At 42.9% G+C, this 19028-nt stretch overlaps 1 protein-coding gene across 5 annotated transcripts in view; it reads left to right on the plus strand.

Moving 5' to 3' along the window:
- The first annotated feature begins 1560 nt into the window (after nt 1-1560).
- g2e3 (G2/M-phase specific E3 ubiquitin protein ligase) overlaps nt 1561-19028 on the plus strand; it is a 46463-nt gene continuing 28995 nt past the window's right edge. For 2 of the 5 annotated variants that reach the window (XM_078406439.1, XM_078406442.1), the window contains exons 1-2: nt 8456-8577; nt 16761-16837. Coding sequence is in view for 1 of the 5 variants with exons in the window: in XM_078406436.1 (XP_078262562.1) it covers nt 9039-9052; nt 16761-16837 (91 nt within the window). In the remaining 4 variants the exon portion in view is untranslated. Of the gene's footprint in view, nt 1671-8455; nt 8578-8929; nt 9053-9378; nt 9504-16760; nt 16838-19028 lie in introns of those variants that run through there. The other 3 variants (XM_078406440.1, XM_078406436.1, XM_078406437.1) reach the window with 3 other exon arrangements.

Consider the following 19028-nt stretch of genomic DNA (forward strand, 5'->3'; position numbering starts at 1 on the left):
AATCTGTTCATTTAGTCTTCTATTTGTCAGAAATAATTAGTAGGATGGTAAGTTGGGGAAGGCGTTTTCCTTTGTGATTGAAGAAATACTCCCCTTTGATACGTTGAAAGAAAACATTTTAAAAAAACACAATTTTCCCATGAATAATTAGCAACATGCACTTAGAAGGTCTAACGCATCAGATTGTACTTTGCTTCAATTTACACCTCAGTTAGGTTGAATGCAGACAAGGTCAGTTTTTTCTCAGAAGTTTACGAGACAAATATGATTGGTGTAAATATTCTTGAGGGCCAGCATGGACATAGTGGGCCAAATGACTCTGCTGTATGGCTCAATTATGCTCTTTGTAACTGATCTGGAAAGGTTATCACATAACACAACTTTCTTTGTGCCACTGATATAATTTCAATGAAAAAATAATCATTTCTGAAAATTCAGGACTTACTGCAATGTCTTGTTCTGCTACAGGGAAGGTTGGTCAGGCTCGGACTTTATTCCTTGGAGAGAAAGTGGATGAGCGGTGATCTGATAGAGGTGTATATGATCATGAGGGGGAAAGATAGGGTAAATGTACAAAGTCTTTTATCCAGAGAAGGGGAATCAAGATCCAGAGGACACGTTTAAGGTGAGAGAGGAAAGATTTAATAGGAACCTGAGGCACAACTTTATCACACAGGGTGGTGGGTACATGGAACAACATTCCAGAGGAGGTAGTTGAGACAGGTACTCTCTCAACATTTAAAAGACATTTGGACAGGTACATGGATAGGAAAGGTTTCGAAGGATTTGGGCCAAACCTTGGTTTATGCCAAAAGGCCTGTTTCAGCAGTGTATGACTGTGACTTTATGCTGCAACTCATGGTGAGAAAATGCAAGGCCTGTAGTATAAATTTGCTCAGGAATGTTGATTCAGTGTTTGCCTTTTCATTTATCATTGCAGTAAACAGAGTCAGAAATCAAATAAGATAGGAACTGGGATGGAATGGGAATATGTAATTGTTTATTGGAAGTTCCATTTGATAAGTTGGTCTCTGACCCAGCCAGAAAGCAGATGTCTGTGTTGTCTTCTCCTTTCCTGATTTTCCTTCAACACTTCCACATCCTAGATCCTGTTTGGATGGTGGCAAGCGATGAGACTGCTTGACTCATGTTTCTCTCATGTCGTCTGAGCACAGTGGTGCAGTGGTAGAGTGGCTGCCTCACAGCGCTAGAGACCCGGGTTCGATCCTGACTACAGTCGTTATCCATGCGGAGATTGTACATTCTACCTGTGACCTCATGGGTTTTCTCCGGGTGCTCCAGTTTCTTCCCATACTCCAAATACAGGTTTGTAGGTTAATCGGCTTCAGTAAAGAAAAAGTAAATTGTCCCTAGTATGTAGGATAGTGTTAATAATGTATGGGATGATCTGCACATTGTTGGACTCCAGTTTATGAGTGCTCGATTGATGCAAGATTTACCTAGTCTTTACACTGCCAAAGTGGCACCCGGTTTGACTGATGCCATAAATGAACCCATGTGTTTTGCACTCCAAATCAAAAGTGAGTCGGCACCCAGCACACCCGAACAATGCTGTGTGTGTTTGCCGCCCAGGTGTTGCTGGAAAAGCTCAAAATACAGAAGTCTAAATATTGACAAAGTGGATATTGTGCTGAGGAAGCAGAAGTGTGGTAATTATCACCTTTACTTGTTAACTGCATCGAGATCTTAAAAACCACAAATGTATCAACGCAGTTAAATTCACCTCCTTCAATATCGATGTCATTGTCAATTTAGTAATGTGTATTTAACTGAATTTTTGCTTCACTGCCTTTGTTGCTGTGATGTGAAAAAAAATTGCTGCTATGGAAAACACAGTGTAAGGATCAGATTAAAGAGCTTCACAAAGCCTTTAAAAACCACGCAATCAGAGAGAGCTAAAGAAAAATATAATAGTTCCACTGTCATTTATTTCAATCAATTTTGTTTTCACTTTACCCCTATTCAGAAAAAGGTGATGGAATGATGTGTGTGTGTGGGGTGGTGGGGGGGGGGGGGGGGGGGGGGGAGTGTGAGAGTATGTGTGTGTGTGTGTATGACTAGTGTGTGCGTGTATGTGTGCGTGCGTGTGTGTGCATGTGTGTGTGCATGCGTGAATGTGTGTACTTAAGTGCATGTGTGCATGTATGTGTATGTGTTGGATTGTGAGTGTGTGTGTGTGTATGCGTGTGTATGTGTGAGTGCATAGATGGGTGTATGTGTATGTGTGTGTGTGTTAGTGCATGTGTGTGTGTATGAGTATCTGTGTGAGTATATGTGTGTGTGCGCATATGCGTGTATGTGTGTGCATATGCATGTGTGTGTGTGAGAATGAGGGGATGTTTATACCTGTGTGTGTGAACACTGAGTCCACGTTGACTAGCGAGTAGGGAAATCAAGCACCAGAGGGCATAGGTTTAAGGTGAGGGGAGGGAAGATTTAATAGGAACCCGAGGGGCAACTTTTTTTTTTACACCTTAAACCTATATCCTCTGGTTCTTGATTTCCCCACTATGGGTAAGAGACTTTGTACATTTACCCCATCTATTCTTCTTGTGATCTTATACTCCTCTAAGAAAGAAAAATGGACAAACACAACACTAACGTTTTGAATAAACCTGAATGAAGTTTTAGCTGAGGAATGTTTTTGAGAAATTGAGACCAAAGATCTTCATTGTACCAATTAACTTTTGGCTGTGTTTATTTAGATATAATTTAATGGGCTATCTGCATCTAACTTGCACAAGAATAGTCAAACTTAATTATTAATTACAGTGGATGGTGTGTTAACAGTTCAGGGGAGTTCAGTGGTGTGATTAGATGGTGGACCAACCTATGTTGACTACCGAAGCAAGACACAAAATGCTGCAGTAACTCAATGGGACAGGCAGCATCTCTGGATAGAAGGGATGGATGACATTTCAGGTCAAGACCCTTCTTCAGACTGAGAGTCAGGGGAGAGGGTGACTCGGAGATATCTGCCCATCCCGCTGAGTTACTCCAGCATTTTGTGTCTATCATCGGTGTATGCCAGCAGTTGCTGTTCCTTCCTATGTTGACTACTCTTCACTTTCAGGCTATCAAGCTGAAATGGTAGACTCAGCAGGTCAGGCAGCATCTCTGGAGGACATGATAGGTAATGTTTCAGCATGGGACCAGAAATGTCACCTATTCATGCCCTCCAGAGACTTGCTGAGTTACTCTAGAATTTTGTGTTCCACACAAGATTCCAGCATTTGCAGTTCTCCGTGTCTCCATCAACCTGAAATGTTGCCTCTGATTCTAATTCCTTCAGCATAGATGCTGCCTGACCTGCTCAGTATTTTCAGCACAAGGGTTAGAGGCTATAGTTGTGCTATTCTGAAACACACAATCAAGCACACACACTTACATATGCATGCAAGCACAGTAGTATAAGCAGCTTCAAACTGAATGCAGTTGTTTTAACATTATTTGGCTTTCTCCGAGGTCCTGTGTTACAATCCAAGTTTATTTGGGGCAGTACAGTTGTGCAGCAGTAGAACTGCTACCTGATAGCACCAGAGACCCGGGTTCGATCCTGACCTCGGGTGCTGTCTGTACAGAGTTTGTACGTTCTCCCCATTCCCGAGTGGGTTTCCTCCGGATGCTCTGGTTTCCTGCCACATTACAAAAATGTGCAGATTTGTAGCTTAAATTGCCCCTAGTGTGTGGGATTGGATGAAAGATTGAGATAATGAGGAACTAGTGTGAACGGGTGATCAATGGTCGTTATGGACTCGGTGGGCCAAAGAGCCTGTTTACATGCTGTATTTCTAAACTAAACTGCAGTCTGAAGAAGGGTTCCCCTTCCTTTTTTTGCCAGAGATGCTGCCTGACCCAGTGAGTTACTCCAACACTTTGTGTCTACCTTTGGTATAAACCAGCATGTGCAGTTCCTTTCTAGACACATAGTGTTAATTAGCTATTCATAGTTAATGGATGACTACTCTAACTTGTTGTTCTGATTTTGATTTCAAACATGAAATTGCACACCTGTCGTTCTTCAATAGTCACTTTCCAAGCTACACAGATCTATCCAACTAAATAATGCAAATACCCCTTTGACAATCGATGTCAATGATATCTGCTCTATATTAACTGGCAATGATGCATCACAAATTATACCATCCGTCAACTGACTAATGTGGGTCCAAAACCAGCCAAATGAACCTTTTCCGTTTTGTTCCAGTTGTTAGTTTGCCCGCAGAGTTGCGTATTATCCATCCTTTTTTAATACCAAACTTCATCAGAGCTGACTGGTGGGTGGGTGGGTGGGCAAATTTGGGGGTGGGGGCTGTGGGTGGAAGGGTGGATTTTTATCCCACTCACTCAGCAGCGGAAATGGGTCAACTGAACCATTAGAATGCTCTTGGTTACTAACCCGATGGAAAATCATATTCATAGTCATTTAAAGATGTTCTTGTAAACCTCTGGCAAAGGTCTTTTTTTTAATATGGTAATCAGAGCACGAAAATACTAATCAATCTCTTAAAGCTCTTTAACTCAGTGCTGCATTCACCGCTAGAAGGAACTGAGTTAGATGTGGCTGTGAAGAAACCCAAAAGGTAGGAATTCTTACTTTTCTTTGTTTCACCTTGTTGGTTTAGTTTAGTTTATTGTCACATTTACCATGGTTCAGTGAAACGATTTTTGTTGCGTGCCAACCAGTTAGCAGAAACTGGTTATACATGATTAGAATTGAGCTATCCACAGTGTACAAATACATGATAAAGGGAATAACGTTTAGTGCAAGATAAAGTCCAGTCAAGTCCGATTAAAAATAGTCCAAGAGTCCCCAATGACGTCGATCGTAGCTCCGGACTGCTCTCTAGTTGTTCGTCAAATGGTTCAGTTGCCTGATAACAGCTGGGAAGAAACTGTCCCTGAATCTGGAAGGATGCGTTTTCACACTTCTGTACCTCTTGCCTGATAAGAAAGGGTTGAAGAGGGAGCGACCAGGGTGAGACTTATCCTTGATTATGCTGGTGGCCTTGCCAAGGCAGCGTGGGGTGTAGATGGAGTCAATATAAGGGAGGTTGTTTCGTGTGATGGTCTGGGCTACTTTCACAATTCACGTGTTTCGTGCGACTCTAAACCAAAACTTTAAGGAATAGTCTTCTCATGACAGCTTCTTTTATTAACTGGTTGCTGCATTTCGTAAAGTCGCCTCAATTTTTATCTCTATTTCTTAGGATTCCCTCACTCCCCCTCTGCTTCTATAGCTGATAACTGCCGAGGAATGAAAATGAACAATATAGTGTATATATAATGGTAACTGTTTTTTTATGAATTGAGTACTTGATGACGCGCTTTATTCATATATATGAATATAGTCCTGTGCTATATTCATATCTTATCAGTCTCGTGAATATGTATGTGCAGTGTACTTGTGTAAAAAATAAAGACGCACCCATGCAACTGCTTGACTAAAACTTATGTCTGTTTCTGCCTGCATGCCACTACCGTAATATCTTACAAACAAAAAATATTATTTATAAAGTGCTTTTCAAATTCCTCCTGAGGTACGTTCAAAACACCATTTAACTGATTAGGACTTATTGAAACATTGTCACTATTGAAATGAAGAAAAATGGCAGTCATTTTGCACACTGCAAGCTCCTAAAACTGCTAAGGTGATAATTATTAGATAAACTGTATTAGCAATGCTGAAATGGGTGAATACTGGTCATGACACCAGAGATATCTTCAAAAACAGTGTCCTGGGAACTTAGGGGTCTGGATTTCCAAAAGTGAAGCTCTCACTGGGAATGCATTGAAGTTCCAGTGAAAGTTTTTGCACTCCTGTCTCTGGAATGGGATGATAAGCATTCTTTTAGCTGGAAAGTAAGTGCAAATAACTAAGTCATGGTTTGTATTGAAACTCCATCTGGACCAGTGCTCCTCCAGGGCCCCGGTTAAGTCATAGAGTCAGATTCATACAGTGTTGAAACAGGTCCTTCGGCCCAACTTCCCCATGCCGACCAACATGCCCCATTTACATTAGTCCCATCTGCCTCCGTTTGGCCCATATCCCGTTCGACATCCTATCCATGTACCTGTCTAAATGTTTCTTAAATGTTGTGATAGTACCTGCCTCAATTATCTCTCCCGGCAGCTTGTTCCATATACTCACCATCCTTTATGTAAAAAAAGTTATCCCTCAGATTCCCCTTAAATCTCCCCTAATAATTGTCACTATTTTCCACTTGGATAATGGATTCAGTTCTTTGATTATCAGAAACATCACAACTGAACACAATCCAGCCCTCTGATTGCCATGAACAGGCTTCAACAGTAGTTAAGTTTATTTTAGTTTAGAGATACAACGCGGAAACAGGTCCTTTGGCCATCGAATCCGCGCTGACCAGCAATCACCCCGTACACTAGCACTCTTCCACACACTAGGGACAATTTATAATTCTTACCGAAGCCAATTAACTTACAAACCTGCACGTCTTAGGAATGTGAGAGGAAACCGGAACACCCGGAAAAAACCCACATGGTCACAGGGAGAATATACAAATTCCTTACAAACAGCACCAGGTAGTCAGGATCGTACCCGGGTCTCTGGCACTGTAAACCTGCAGCTAAATCGCTGTGCCACTGTGCCACCCAGTGTTTGCTAGATATCAATGGTCAGTAACTCATGCTGATTTTCCATTCCATAGAGCATGAAAGCATGCAATTTGGCTACTCACAAACCGCAACAAGCTAACTCAACACAGATCTGTGAATACAAAGGGTCATGTCTAAACTATTCCACATGTTACTCTTGCTGGACTGATTTCTCAATAGATACGACAAAATTCAAATAGAGGACAGTCTTATATTACTTACAGAAGGGTAATTGGAATTCACTAAACAGACCAGATATGGCCATGGGAAAGTAGAAAACAGCCATTGTTATAAAAAGTCAATTTTGCATAATCCAGTTATAGTCCACTTTAAATGTTACCTGCCTAACTTTGTAGAAACAAGGAGCAAAAGCTTTTCACTGTACCGTGATACTTGTGTGAGATGCAAATGTGAGTGCTCACAATCACGATGCTCGAGACAATCTAGAGAAACAAGTATAGTTTATTTGCAAGTCTGCAGAGTTGGGTGCCTCCCCTGTCGAGACACACCGAGGTCGGGAAAATCCCTTCTTTTTATTCACTTCATTTTACAATAGTTACACCTTTAATTCCTCCCCTTCGGGCTCCTTCCAATCGGAGCACTGAGGTGCACAATCTACCGTCACTGCCCCTGTTGCCTTCCACATCATACAGTAATATTCATTTATTTCATTAGGCAAGCGCAGTACAAAGTAGTTCATGCCCTCCCTCTCCCCTTGTTCTCTGATTATTTTGGCCTTCCTCCCAGTTATTTGAGAGTGATTGAGAGTGATCAGCCATGATCGCATTGAATGGCGGTGCTGGCTCGAAGGGCTGAATGGCCTACTCCTGCACCTATTGTCTATTGTCTATTGTCTATTATCTGATTATCTTCTAACACTTGTCCTTGGACTGTCACTATTTGTTCTTGCGGTTTTTTTTCTCTAGCCGAGCACTGTCTGGTCAGTTATTTCTCAGGGTCCCTTTTTTTAGTCGAGCATGGTCGAGTCAGCTATTTCTCAGGATCCTTAGTCTAAATCAATTATCCCTTTTTACCCCTTTCTCACACTTGTGACAATAAACTAAACTCAAAATAAACTAAACTCAACTGCAGATGCTGGTTTACAAAGAAAAAGATACAATGTGCAAGAGTAACTCAGCAAGTCGGGCATCATCTTTGGAGATGTTTCAGGTTGGAATCCTTCTTGCAAAAAAAAGGCTTCATGAGTTTAATTTTCAAAGCATGAAAGTTGGTGCGTATACTAAAGTTCCGCCCACTTCAAGCTATTGTTCTTGGTCTCTGATTGCAGGGCTACATTTCATGCTGTAGAAACAAGAAACTGCATATGCTGGTTTAGGAAAAGAAGGCACAAAGTGCTGGAGTAACAGCGGGTCAGGCAGTATCTCTAGAGAATATAGACAGATGACGTTACGAATCCGAACGGGTTTCGAACAGAAACATCACCTTTCCATGTTCTCTACAGATGCTGCCTGACCCACTAAGATCCTGCTACGCTCTATGTCTTTTTTTAACCTAATACTTTATCTATTTGAGTGTTTTCTTAGTTTTAAATTCATATTACAGCTTTTTACCTTGTAGCTGACAATTCAGACCAGCGAGAGAATAGCAAAACTGGTTGAGATTAGGATTTTCTGAATACGGTGAACCTTTGGTACTTCAATGGTCAATCATATGAACAAAATACTAGCTCTAAATGGAAAACATATTCCACAGATGTCACAAATTGTGGTTAAAGGAAGTTGAGAACAGAAAGCAATAGAAAGACAGGTGAAACTAACATGATGTGACCCAAGTACTTGGATTTGGGGGTATTAGCTACAGGGAGGGGTTGGACAGACTTGAATTGTTTTCTCTGGAACGTCGGAGGTTCGAAGACCTGATAGAAGTCTGGCAGTACTGAATAATACAGGGAATAGCTTTGAGGTGAGAGATGCACAGTTTAAAGGAAATATGCAGGGGGGGGGGGGTTGCCAGGCGGGGTGGTTGCCAGGCGGGGGGTGGCGCGGTTCCAGGAGGGGGGGGATTGCCAGGCGGGGGGGGGGTTGCCAGGCGGGGGGGGGGGGGTGGCGTGGTTGCCAGGAGGGGGGGGGGATTGCCAGGCGGGGGGGCGGTTGCCAGGCGGGGGGGGGGATTGCCAGGCGGGGGGGGGATTACCAGGCGGGGGGGGGGGGGGGCCGGTTGCCAGGCGAGGGGGTGTGACGCGGACATTGTTCGCGCAGTAATCAAGCAGAAGCTGGCCAGCGGGTCAGACCGTTGGAGATTAGTTCCGGGGCGGTGGAGGAGTGCGCCGGAAGCTGAGAATTTGAATCTAAGCGCTATTAAGAACAACAAAGAGGCGCCGCGACCGGAGCAGTGACCGGACAAACGGCCCACTCACGACGGCCATGTCGCCGCGACGGTGAGTGGCACCCCTGGGGGGGGGAGGCCCGAGTGTGGAGGGAAGCGGTTACCCATCGCCGCATTTCGCCGGCAGGCCCGGGCGTCGGGATGTTGGAGGGAGGAGGAGGGGGGGGGGGGAAGAGGGAGGTAGATGGAGGGACATGGAGGGACAGAGAGCGGGATAGAGAGTGAATGGTAAGAGAGGATGGGGAGAGAGCGGAAAGGAGGTGGAGGAAAGGAGAGGGAGGGAGAGAGATAGTGAGGAATGGAGAGAGGAGTTGGAAGGAAGGGGGAGTGAAGAAGGGAGAGAGCAAGAGGGAGCTTGCAGAAAGGGAGGGAGGAAGAGGTGGAAATGGAGGGAGAGAGTGAGATGGAGGGGGTGAGGAAGGAGAGGTAGGGGGAGAGATCCTAGTGCACCGAGTGACAGTAAGAATCTTGTGCAGAAAGAACAACCCTCGCCTCTATTATTGGTAAGTCCAGATGATTGATTGCACTGTGACATTTGAAGATACGATGACGATTGCTTTGGTTGGTTTCAAAAACCTAAGACAAGTGAGGAACCGAGGCGTACCTTCTGTTCTAATGGCGGGACTGTCATATGTTGAAAGACTGGAGCGACTAGGCTTGTATACACTGGAATTTAGAAGGATGAGAGGGGATCTTATCGAAACGTATAAGATTATTAAGGGGTTGGACACGTTAGAGGCAGGAAACATGTTCCCAATGTTGGGGGAATCCAGAACCAGGGGCCACAGTTTAAGAATAAGGGGTAGGCCATTTAGAACTGAGATGAGGAAAAACTTTTTCAGTCAGAGAGTTGTGAGGGGATGGAGTGGGGGGGATGGGGATGGAGTGGGGGGGGTGGGGATGGGGTGGGGGGGAGGAGGGGGGATGGAGTGGGGAGGAGGGGGGATGGGGTGGGAGGAGGGGGGATGGAGTGGGGGAGGGGGATGGAGTGGGTGAGGGGATGGGGAGGAGGGAGGGGGGGGATGGATTGGGTGAGTGGGGGGCTCCGGCACGTGCTCAGTTGGAGGAGGCTGCCGTGTTTTCTTCAGCTCCGGCGCGTGCCATGTTGTGTTCAGCTCCAACCACTTGATTGGTTCGGGTCCCATGTGGGGGGAGTGCCGGCGCTCTCCATGTGCCGGCGCTCCCGCCGCTCACCCCCATGTGGGATCCATTGATTTGCTTCAACTCCTGCTCGACGCCCGATTGGCCCTGGTCCTCACGTGGAGGGTACGCCGACGTTCCCTTTTTTAGATTTTAGATTTATTTTTTTAGATTTAGAGATACAGCGCGGAAACAGGCCCTTCGGCCCACCAGGTCCGCGCCGCCCAGTGATCCCCGCACACTAACACCACCCAACACCCTAGGGACAATTTTTACATTTGCCCAGCCAATTAACCTACATACCTGTACGTCTTTGGAGTGTGGGAGGAAACCGAATATCTCGGAGAAAACCCACGCAGGTCACGGGGAGAACGTACAAACTCCGTACAGACTGCGCCCGTAGTCAGGATCGAACCTGAGTCTCCTGCGCTGCATTCGCTGTAACGCAGCAACTCTACCGCTGCGCCACCGTTCCCTTCTCTGATTGGTCGCCGGCGCGTCCTGATTTGCTCCTGCCGCTCACCCGCACGTGGGGTCCATTGATTGGCTACAACCTCACGAGTGGCCCGCGTTGCCACATCGGGTCGAATGATTGGCTCCGACCTCCCGCTCGACGTCCGATTGGGTCTGGTTCCCACTTGGAGGGAGCGGTTTCTTCCCGCTCAAAGCAACTGCCATCGCAGTCAAGATGACGCTGCTGATGAATGAGGAGGGCACAATCTCGAGGATCTCTAAGTGAGGATTTTAACCCTAAAAAGCAAAAACATTCCAGACAATATTTTTTTTAAGGGAAAACAACGCCATTTATTTTCAAGAATGAATGCGATTTTTCCATGTCACGATGGAAACCCAATGAGGAATGAGTCCACTTGATCTAATATATATATTAGACATATATTTTATATATGTATATATATGTGTATATATAATGTATATATATATATATATATATATATATATATATGTATATATAGCTAAAACTCTCATCTTGTTGTTATATATAGTTGATCTCGAAGTACAACCAAAACGGTACACAATAGCGCAACAATCTTAGGCCTACCCGACTCACCATTGGCCTGCGGTTCAAATGGTTGATATATTTTAAAACTTTTGCACTTTTTAAACTTTAAAAAATGTGATTGGCTCTACCACCTCCTCCCCATGTGGGGTCCGGCTCATCCTGATTGGCTACATCCGTGTTTGATTGGCTCTACCGCCTCCGCCTCCCCCCCCCCCCCCCCAAGTGAGGTCCGCGCATCCTGATTGGCTACCTCCTTGTTCAACGTCACAATGGGAACCCAACGCGTCTGTGCAGTTGGGGCCCGTTGATCAAATACTTCCTAAGATGGCCGCCACATCCACGCGTGCGTAGTTGGGGGAGGGTTGGCACTCGGAGGGGGGGAGTGGTGGCCATTGAGGGGGGGGAGGAGAGCTCTTCTGCTGCAGGCCGCACCAGGGCCGCGGTGAGTGGCTTCCTCTCCCCTTTCTTCTCCCCCCCCCCCCCCCCCCCCCCCTCGCGGGCCGCAGGCGAGTTTTAAGGGGGGTTGAGCAGGGATGGAGTGGGTGAGTCTCGTCAGTTGGGGGAGGGTTGCAAGAGAGGATTGCACGAAGGGTTGACGGGCCTGCAGGAGAGAATTGGACCCAACGGGTCCACACCTGTCTAGTCCTTCATATAATTAGGCAACCAAAACTGCACACAATACTTGTGAATATGGTCTCACCAATGTCTTGTACAGTTATTACATGACATTTCAAATTTTGTACTCAGTGCCTTGATCAATGAAGGCATGTGCACCAAATGCTGTCTTCGTCATCATGTCTGTGTATGTTATAATTTTCTGGGAACAATGTACTTGTTGCCTGAAGTTCAACAAAGCTCTTCTAGGTCTAACCATTTTCTGTGAAAGTCCTGCTCTACTTCAACTTGGCAAATGCAACACCTAACACTTGACTGATTTAAAATCCACCTGACATTCTTTGGCTCATTTTCCCAGTTGATTCAGATACTGTTGTAATCTTGGATAACCGTCTTTGCTGTCAACAGGCTTGGAAAGAGTGGATGTGGAGAGGATGTTTCCACAAGTGGAAGAGTCTAGGATTAGAGATCATAGCCTCAGAATTAAAGGATGTTCTTTTAGGAAGGAGATGAGAAGGAATTTCTTTAGTCAGAGGGTGGTGAATCTGTGGAATTCTTTGCCATGGAAGGCTGTGAAGGCCAAGTCAGTGGATATATTTAAGACAGAGATAGATGAGATTCTTGATTAGTACAGGTGTCAGATGTTGTGGGGAGAAGGCAGGAGAATGGGGTTAGGAGGAGAGATAATCAGCCATGATTGAATGGTAGAGTAGACTTGAGGGCATAATTCTGCTCCTATCACTTATGATCTTATGAACACAGCACCAATTATGGTGCATTGGCAAACTTGCTATTCTTGGCGTCAGCATTCTCATCCAAATAGTATAGATGACAAGCAGCAGTGGACAACTCCGATCCCTGTGACACTCTGCAGGTCACAAGCTTCCAATCTTAATAACATCTCTCACTACTAATCTCTGCGTACTACCGCCAAACCAATTCTGCAACCAATTGGCTAGCTCACCATGGATCCCATTTGATCTAAACTAGACCAGCCTTACTTTACAAGATCTTGTGAACGGTTAAACTGGCTTTACTGTTTGATTTTCATAGGTTTTCATCTGCTGCTCCAGCTGTGATTTTGATTTTCTTAATGTACTCGTTGTGCTCCAAAAGTAACAGTTATTTCAGTTGGTGTCGATGGTTTCATGTCAAAGTTTACACCACTGGCATTCTTGGCAGTCTTCTCTTAAAAACAAATAAGGTTTGATTTGCGTAAAAGGATCAACGTGACTGAAAACACCATTAATATTTTACATCTCGATCTGTTTACTGAAAGTTCAGAAAGAATCAAACTCTTGGCTCTTGCGTGTTCATACGTGTGTCCAAAAGATCTTTCCCAAACACAAAAATTATTAACTCTGCCAGGCATATTCATTTCTTTGTTCTATGGATTCCACAAGATTTCAGATTTCCCTACATGATATGAAGGGTATGAAGTTTTGCTTCCATAGCTTGAGGCTGAATATCAGCGATATATTAAAACTTAAAATTGGAGATCTATGAAGACTAGTACAATTGAGTTCATAGAAAATAAATAAATAAAATAAAACAATTTTTTTTAAAGTCTGAAGAAGGGTCTCGACCCGAAATGTCACCCATTCCTTCTCTCCAGAGATGCTGCCTGACCTGCTGAGTTACTCCAGCATATTGTGATACCTTTGACTTGTACCAGCATCTGCAGTTATTTTCCTATACAAATAAAATAATGCAGATCAGTAAGGATTGAAAGGAAGTAATTACTTATTTAAAAAATAATACTTGCATTCTTCATGACAAAATGTGAATCTGGGAAAGCTCAACATGGCATGGCATTGCTGTTTTTATTTGACTCCATCCAAAGTTTTCTGACATTGTTGAGTGATAGATGCAGCAACAATTGTCACTCGGTAAATCCCAAACTTGTAGCAGGACCAAGTGGGATTTGGCATAATTTTGTGGGAATGCTAGCAGTTCCTTTTTGATTCACCAGCTTCTAGCTCCAGCTCTTGTATTGAATCCCCTCCAACTTTAAATGGACCTCATGTGTTACACATACCTCAAAGAAAATGTTCTATTTCTTTTATCAAACATTGTTATTTTCAAATATTTTAACCCATGGTAAAGCCAAGACTGGATTATTCCTCTTGTGTCTATCTAACATGACTCACTCCTCAGAACAAAAAAAAGAATTGAAATCAATAGACCATAGACAATAGGTGCAGGAGTAGGCCATTCAGCCCTTCGAGCCAGCACCGCCATTCAATGCGATCATGGCTGATCACTCTCAATCAGTACCCCGTTCCTGCCTTCTCCCCATACCCCCTCACTCCGCCATCCTTAAGAGCTCTATCCAGCTCTCTTTTGAAAGCATCCAACGAACTGGCCTCCACTGCCTTCTGAGGCAGAGAATTCCACACCTTCACCACTCTCTGACTGAAAAAGTTCTTCCTCATCTCCGTTCTAAATGGCCTACCCCTTATTCTTAAACTATGGCCCCTTGTTCTGGACTCCCCCAGCATTGGGAACATGCTTCCTGCCTCTAATGTGTCCAATCCCCTAATTATCTTGTATGTTTCAATAAGATCCCCCCTCATCCTTCTAAATTCCAGTGTATACAAGCCTAATTGCTCCAGCCTTTCAACATACGACAGTCCTGCCATTCCGGGAATCAACCTAGTGAACCTACGCTGCACGCCCTCAACAGCAAGAATATCCTTCCTCAAATTTGGAGACCAAAACTGAGACCAAGTTTTGGAGACCAAGCCTTCAGCTTCAGTTTTGATTCTTGCAGATTGAACCTGGCTTTTGTGATTATGATCTGATATATTGCATAAACCTTTTGAATTTCATTTAATGTCATATCAATAATGCTGCAAACCATGATGTTAATTTTCTTGATGCATTGTGTATTGTCAGATGAATTGCGGGGCTGTATTACTCCAGGTTCTAATTCAACACCAACTTTAGTGGAGTTTTGATGTGTTTGTGATTATAAGATTTTTTTGTTAACTATAAAAATAATGTATTTTAATAGAATTCACAATTTTCTACTCATTGTCTTGTTGATTTCCTTTGGTATTACAAATGGAAAATTTAAATCACGTGGGATAGTGAGACAAGGATTGGTGCAGATTGTTAATAATTAGATCAAAGTGCAGAGGTAATTTAATTACATTTGAAGGTCTATCCTCTATCCATATGTTACTCTAATTTTTATTGGAGTTAAGTAGCACAACCCATTTCGTTTTGGAAACATGATGATTTGAATTGATTATTCTGGTACAGGTTGAAAAGATACGTAGCTAAAGGACTACATTGAAATCATTGATATGAGAGCATGCATTCAGCATGTTAGCTAACATTGACAGCGTCAACCTTTACCTATGGAACCTAAGAGATGGTGACATTGTTAAGTGTGAAAAATAAACATGGTAGCAAAACTTTGCTTGCAAGAAGTGTTGGAAAGTAAAAGTACTTGAATTGAAGCTATCATATCATCATCATCATCATATATATACAGCCGGAAACAGGCCTTTTCGGCCCACCAAGTCCGTGCCGCCCAGCGATCCCCGTACATTAACACTATCCTACACCCACTAGGGACAATTTTTTTACATTTTTACCCAGCCAATTAACCTACATACCTGTACGTCTTTGGAGTGTGGGAGGAAACCGAAGATCTCGGAGAAAACCCACGCAGGTCACGGGGAGAACGTACAAACTCCTTACAGTGCAGCACCCGTAGTCAGGATCGAACCTGAGTCTCCGGCGCTGCATTCGCTGTAAAGCAGCAACTCTACCGCTGCGCTACCGTGCCGCCCAGCTGTTTAATGAAGAACTTGGATCTTGGATTTGTATTACATTTGAATGATGTGCAGTTTTGCATTTACATTTGATTATTTGAAGTACAAAATGAATACTTTGCTGTTCCTGTGATGTATTTGGAAACTAGATCATAGATGTTTGTGGTACGTTAGATTAATATTAGTCTATAATCCCAGCAAAGTACATTGAAATTATTATTGCTTATCAAAGTATATTACTTTGCCAGGCATAACTTGATTAATGCTTGACTCTCCAATAATTGATAGGTTCTGTCTTTAGAAAGTGATCTGAGAAATACTAATACCCTCTCAAGTTAAGCTGTACATGTTTGAATCTATATGTTCTTAAACAAGGCACAAATTGGACCTTTGAAATTATACTATTTATTCTGCAATAGAATTTTCTTCCCTTTTTGATATTTCTATTTTCTTTTCTCATCTACCTGGGTGAGAACCATAGAAATAGTAAATGGTTTTTTTTGTGCTGGGTATTTTGTGTATGGGCATATGTTGGATTTTAATTTCTAAGGGAAGGGAATATAAATCAGCTCGTGACATCAAAGCAGTTTTTGGTCACGTGATGTTAATGTGCATCAAAGGGAAACTCGCCAGTGGTTTCAGCCATATCTCACCCAAAGGAAAATGGATGTGGCTTTCAGAGATCAATCACCTTAGCCACGGAATATCACTGCAGCATTTCTTTGGGAGAGGTATTGTCCATGACTAAACCCCTGCCCCCCCCTCCCCGGCCCTTCCATTATAAGGTCAATAGTGGGAATGTTGATGTTACTGTCTCAGTGCAATCTACCATTCTAACACTTGTACTTAAGTATGATTTTGCCTATGTATAGTAGGATTTTTAACTGAACTATATACAAAATAAAATTCCACTATACCAAGGTACATGGGACAAAGTACCATTGAACTATTGATTAATTCAGAATTCAATTTGTCTTTTCCCTGCAAATAAAATTACCTAGACAATATTCTGACATGGGATAATTAATGGCAAGCGATATCCATGCTGCAAAATTAAAGTCAGTGACGTTCCCCAAGAAGAGGGGCCTAACCACCACACTTTGACAGCTGTGTACCTGTCACTACATACATCATCCTCTACCAGATAATGTACAGCTTGTGTTTGTTTATCCCTAAATATTTATATCTGTTTTACCTAGGAGGTTTCCGAAATCCAACGCTAAAATTAACTATGTCACAAAGGAAAAACAGCAGCTGCAAGTGAGCCAAAATCCTTGTGAGTATTGCTGATATGTATCTGCTCTCTTCATTTTGTATTTCTCATTGAAAGTTGTTAGTGGAGAAAGCACAATCAGGTAATTTTGGATCTCATGCATTAATTGTTTGTGATGTACTCGTATGCGGTTGGACCATATAAGCTTTGAGGATGTTGAGCCTCTGCATGGCTTTTACGGAGAGGGAGTTTATCACAAGCGTCTTCCCAATTATTATATATTGAAATCAGGATGTAATGAAATAATTAATTTACTGATAATGCAAAAATAAGAGGGAATTTAAGGGGCCGTGTCGCAGCGGTCGAGTTGCTGCCTTACAGCACTAGAGATCTAGGTTTGATCCTGACTACTGGTACTGTCTGTATGGAGTCGGTACGTTCACCCTGTGACTGTGGGTTTCTCCGGGTGCTGCAGTTTCCTCCCACATTCCAAAGGATGCACAGGTTTGTAGATTAATTGGCTTCGGTAAAAATAGTAAATTGTCCCTCGCGTGTAGGATAGTGCTAGTGTATGGGGAGATCACTGGTCGGCACGGACTCGGTGGAATAAAGGGTCTGTCTCCCCACTGTGGCTCTATAGTCTAAAGTTGTGAGGATATCGAGAGCGATTAAGCCAAGTGAGTGGACAAAGATCCAGCAGATGGATCATGATGTGGGATGTGGAATTTTTTTGTTTTATGTTTGTCGAGAAGAATAAAGCACATAATCTAAATGGCAAGGGGATACAAAGTTCTTAAGGTACAGATGGATTAGATGTGCTGTTGATTGATTTACAAAAAGCTAAGATGTAGGTATAGCAAGTGATTAGGAAATTAATAATTATTGTGCTTATTACCTGTGGAAGCACACAAGTTGGAAGATTGTCCTCAAATTATATGGGACAATAGTGAAATCATGTTTGGTAGGCAGTATAATATTGGTCTACATATTTAAGAAAGAATGGTTAGGGGGTGGAAGCAGTTCAGAGAAGGTTTACTAGACACAACTCGGGTAGATAGGTTGTCTCATGAAGGAAATCGGAATAGGCTAAGGATTGTATTTATTGGATTTAAGAATGTGAAGGAGTTTGATTGAAGCATTAACTTTTGGGATGTTAACAAGGCAAATGTGGTAGAATCTAGTGCTAGGGTGATTTTATTTGAAGTCATTTATTTGAGTAAGAAAGATTAAATTATACTTAAACAATTATGAGTCTTGGAACTTGTTTCCTCAGGAAGCATAGTCTTTTGAATCTGCCGGTCTTTTTAAGGCAGATTCTTGAGGGTGTGAGTTTACCATGGATAGACTGTAGAGGTTAGGGTGACGGGTATGATCTGATTAATTGATGGAACGGGCTTGGGAGGGCAAGAATCCAATTTATACTAATAACAATCTGAAGTTGGTCATTGGGTTCACTTCATAGATTCAACGAGATCCATAAGAGTTTGGCCCAACTTGTCTGTGCTGACACTAATTACATTTGCCTGTTTTTGGCCCACATTCCTCCAAACCTTTCCTATCCACGTACCTGTACAAAGGTCTTTTAAATATTGTAATTGTATATCATATGTTACTTTTTCTGGCAGCTCTATGCATATACCCATTCTTCTGTAAGGAAAATCTAACTCTTCCGATACAGTCTGAATCTTTCCCCTCTCACTTTAAGGCTAGTTTTTGACTCCCCCATGCTTGGAAAAAGACTATGGCCATCTACCCTATCTATGTCCCTCATAGTTTAATATACCTTCATCAGATCACCCCATGGACCAGGAAAATGGTTCCAGCCTATCTAGTATCTACCTACTGTAAGAATCTTAGACCTGCAGGAATCTTGGACCCGTTGAATGAATGGCAAGCTATAGCTCTTCCTGTTCTTATCTTCTAAATCCTTATTCAAAGTTGCACTCTCCTCTCCATACCAATTGATCAAGTCTTTAGTATGCTGCATGCTTGGGTTTAGGTGCCAGACAGGTTTTCCACACTTTCAGATGTTATTTCCATTAATGTTCCCAATGCACTTTTAATTCGCTTTTTCTTAAATGTTTCTTGGTGTTACAATATGTTTTCCAGTGGACCAGTTAAGTTTAAAAGCAGAGTGGGAACTGTGGTCCGAATGTGTTGGAAAGGAGCGTGGCAAATATGCTATCTACACCTGCTTCCTATATTGTATTTTCAATGGCAATTAAACTTTCCAACTGCTAATGTTAATTACTAT

The sequence above is a fragment of the Rhinoraja longicauda genome, chromosome 10 (genome assembly GCF_053455715.1).
Source record: "Rhinoraja longicauda isolate Sanriku21f chromosome 10, sRhiLon1.1, whole genome shotgun sequence".
NCBI classification, from domain to species: domain Eukaryota; kingdom Metazoa; phylum Chordata; class Chondrichthyes; order Rajiformes; family Arhynchobatidae; genus Rhinoraja; species Rhinoraja longicauda.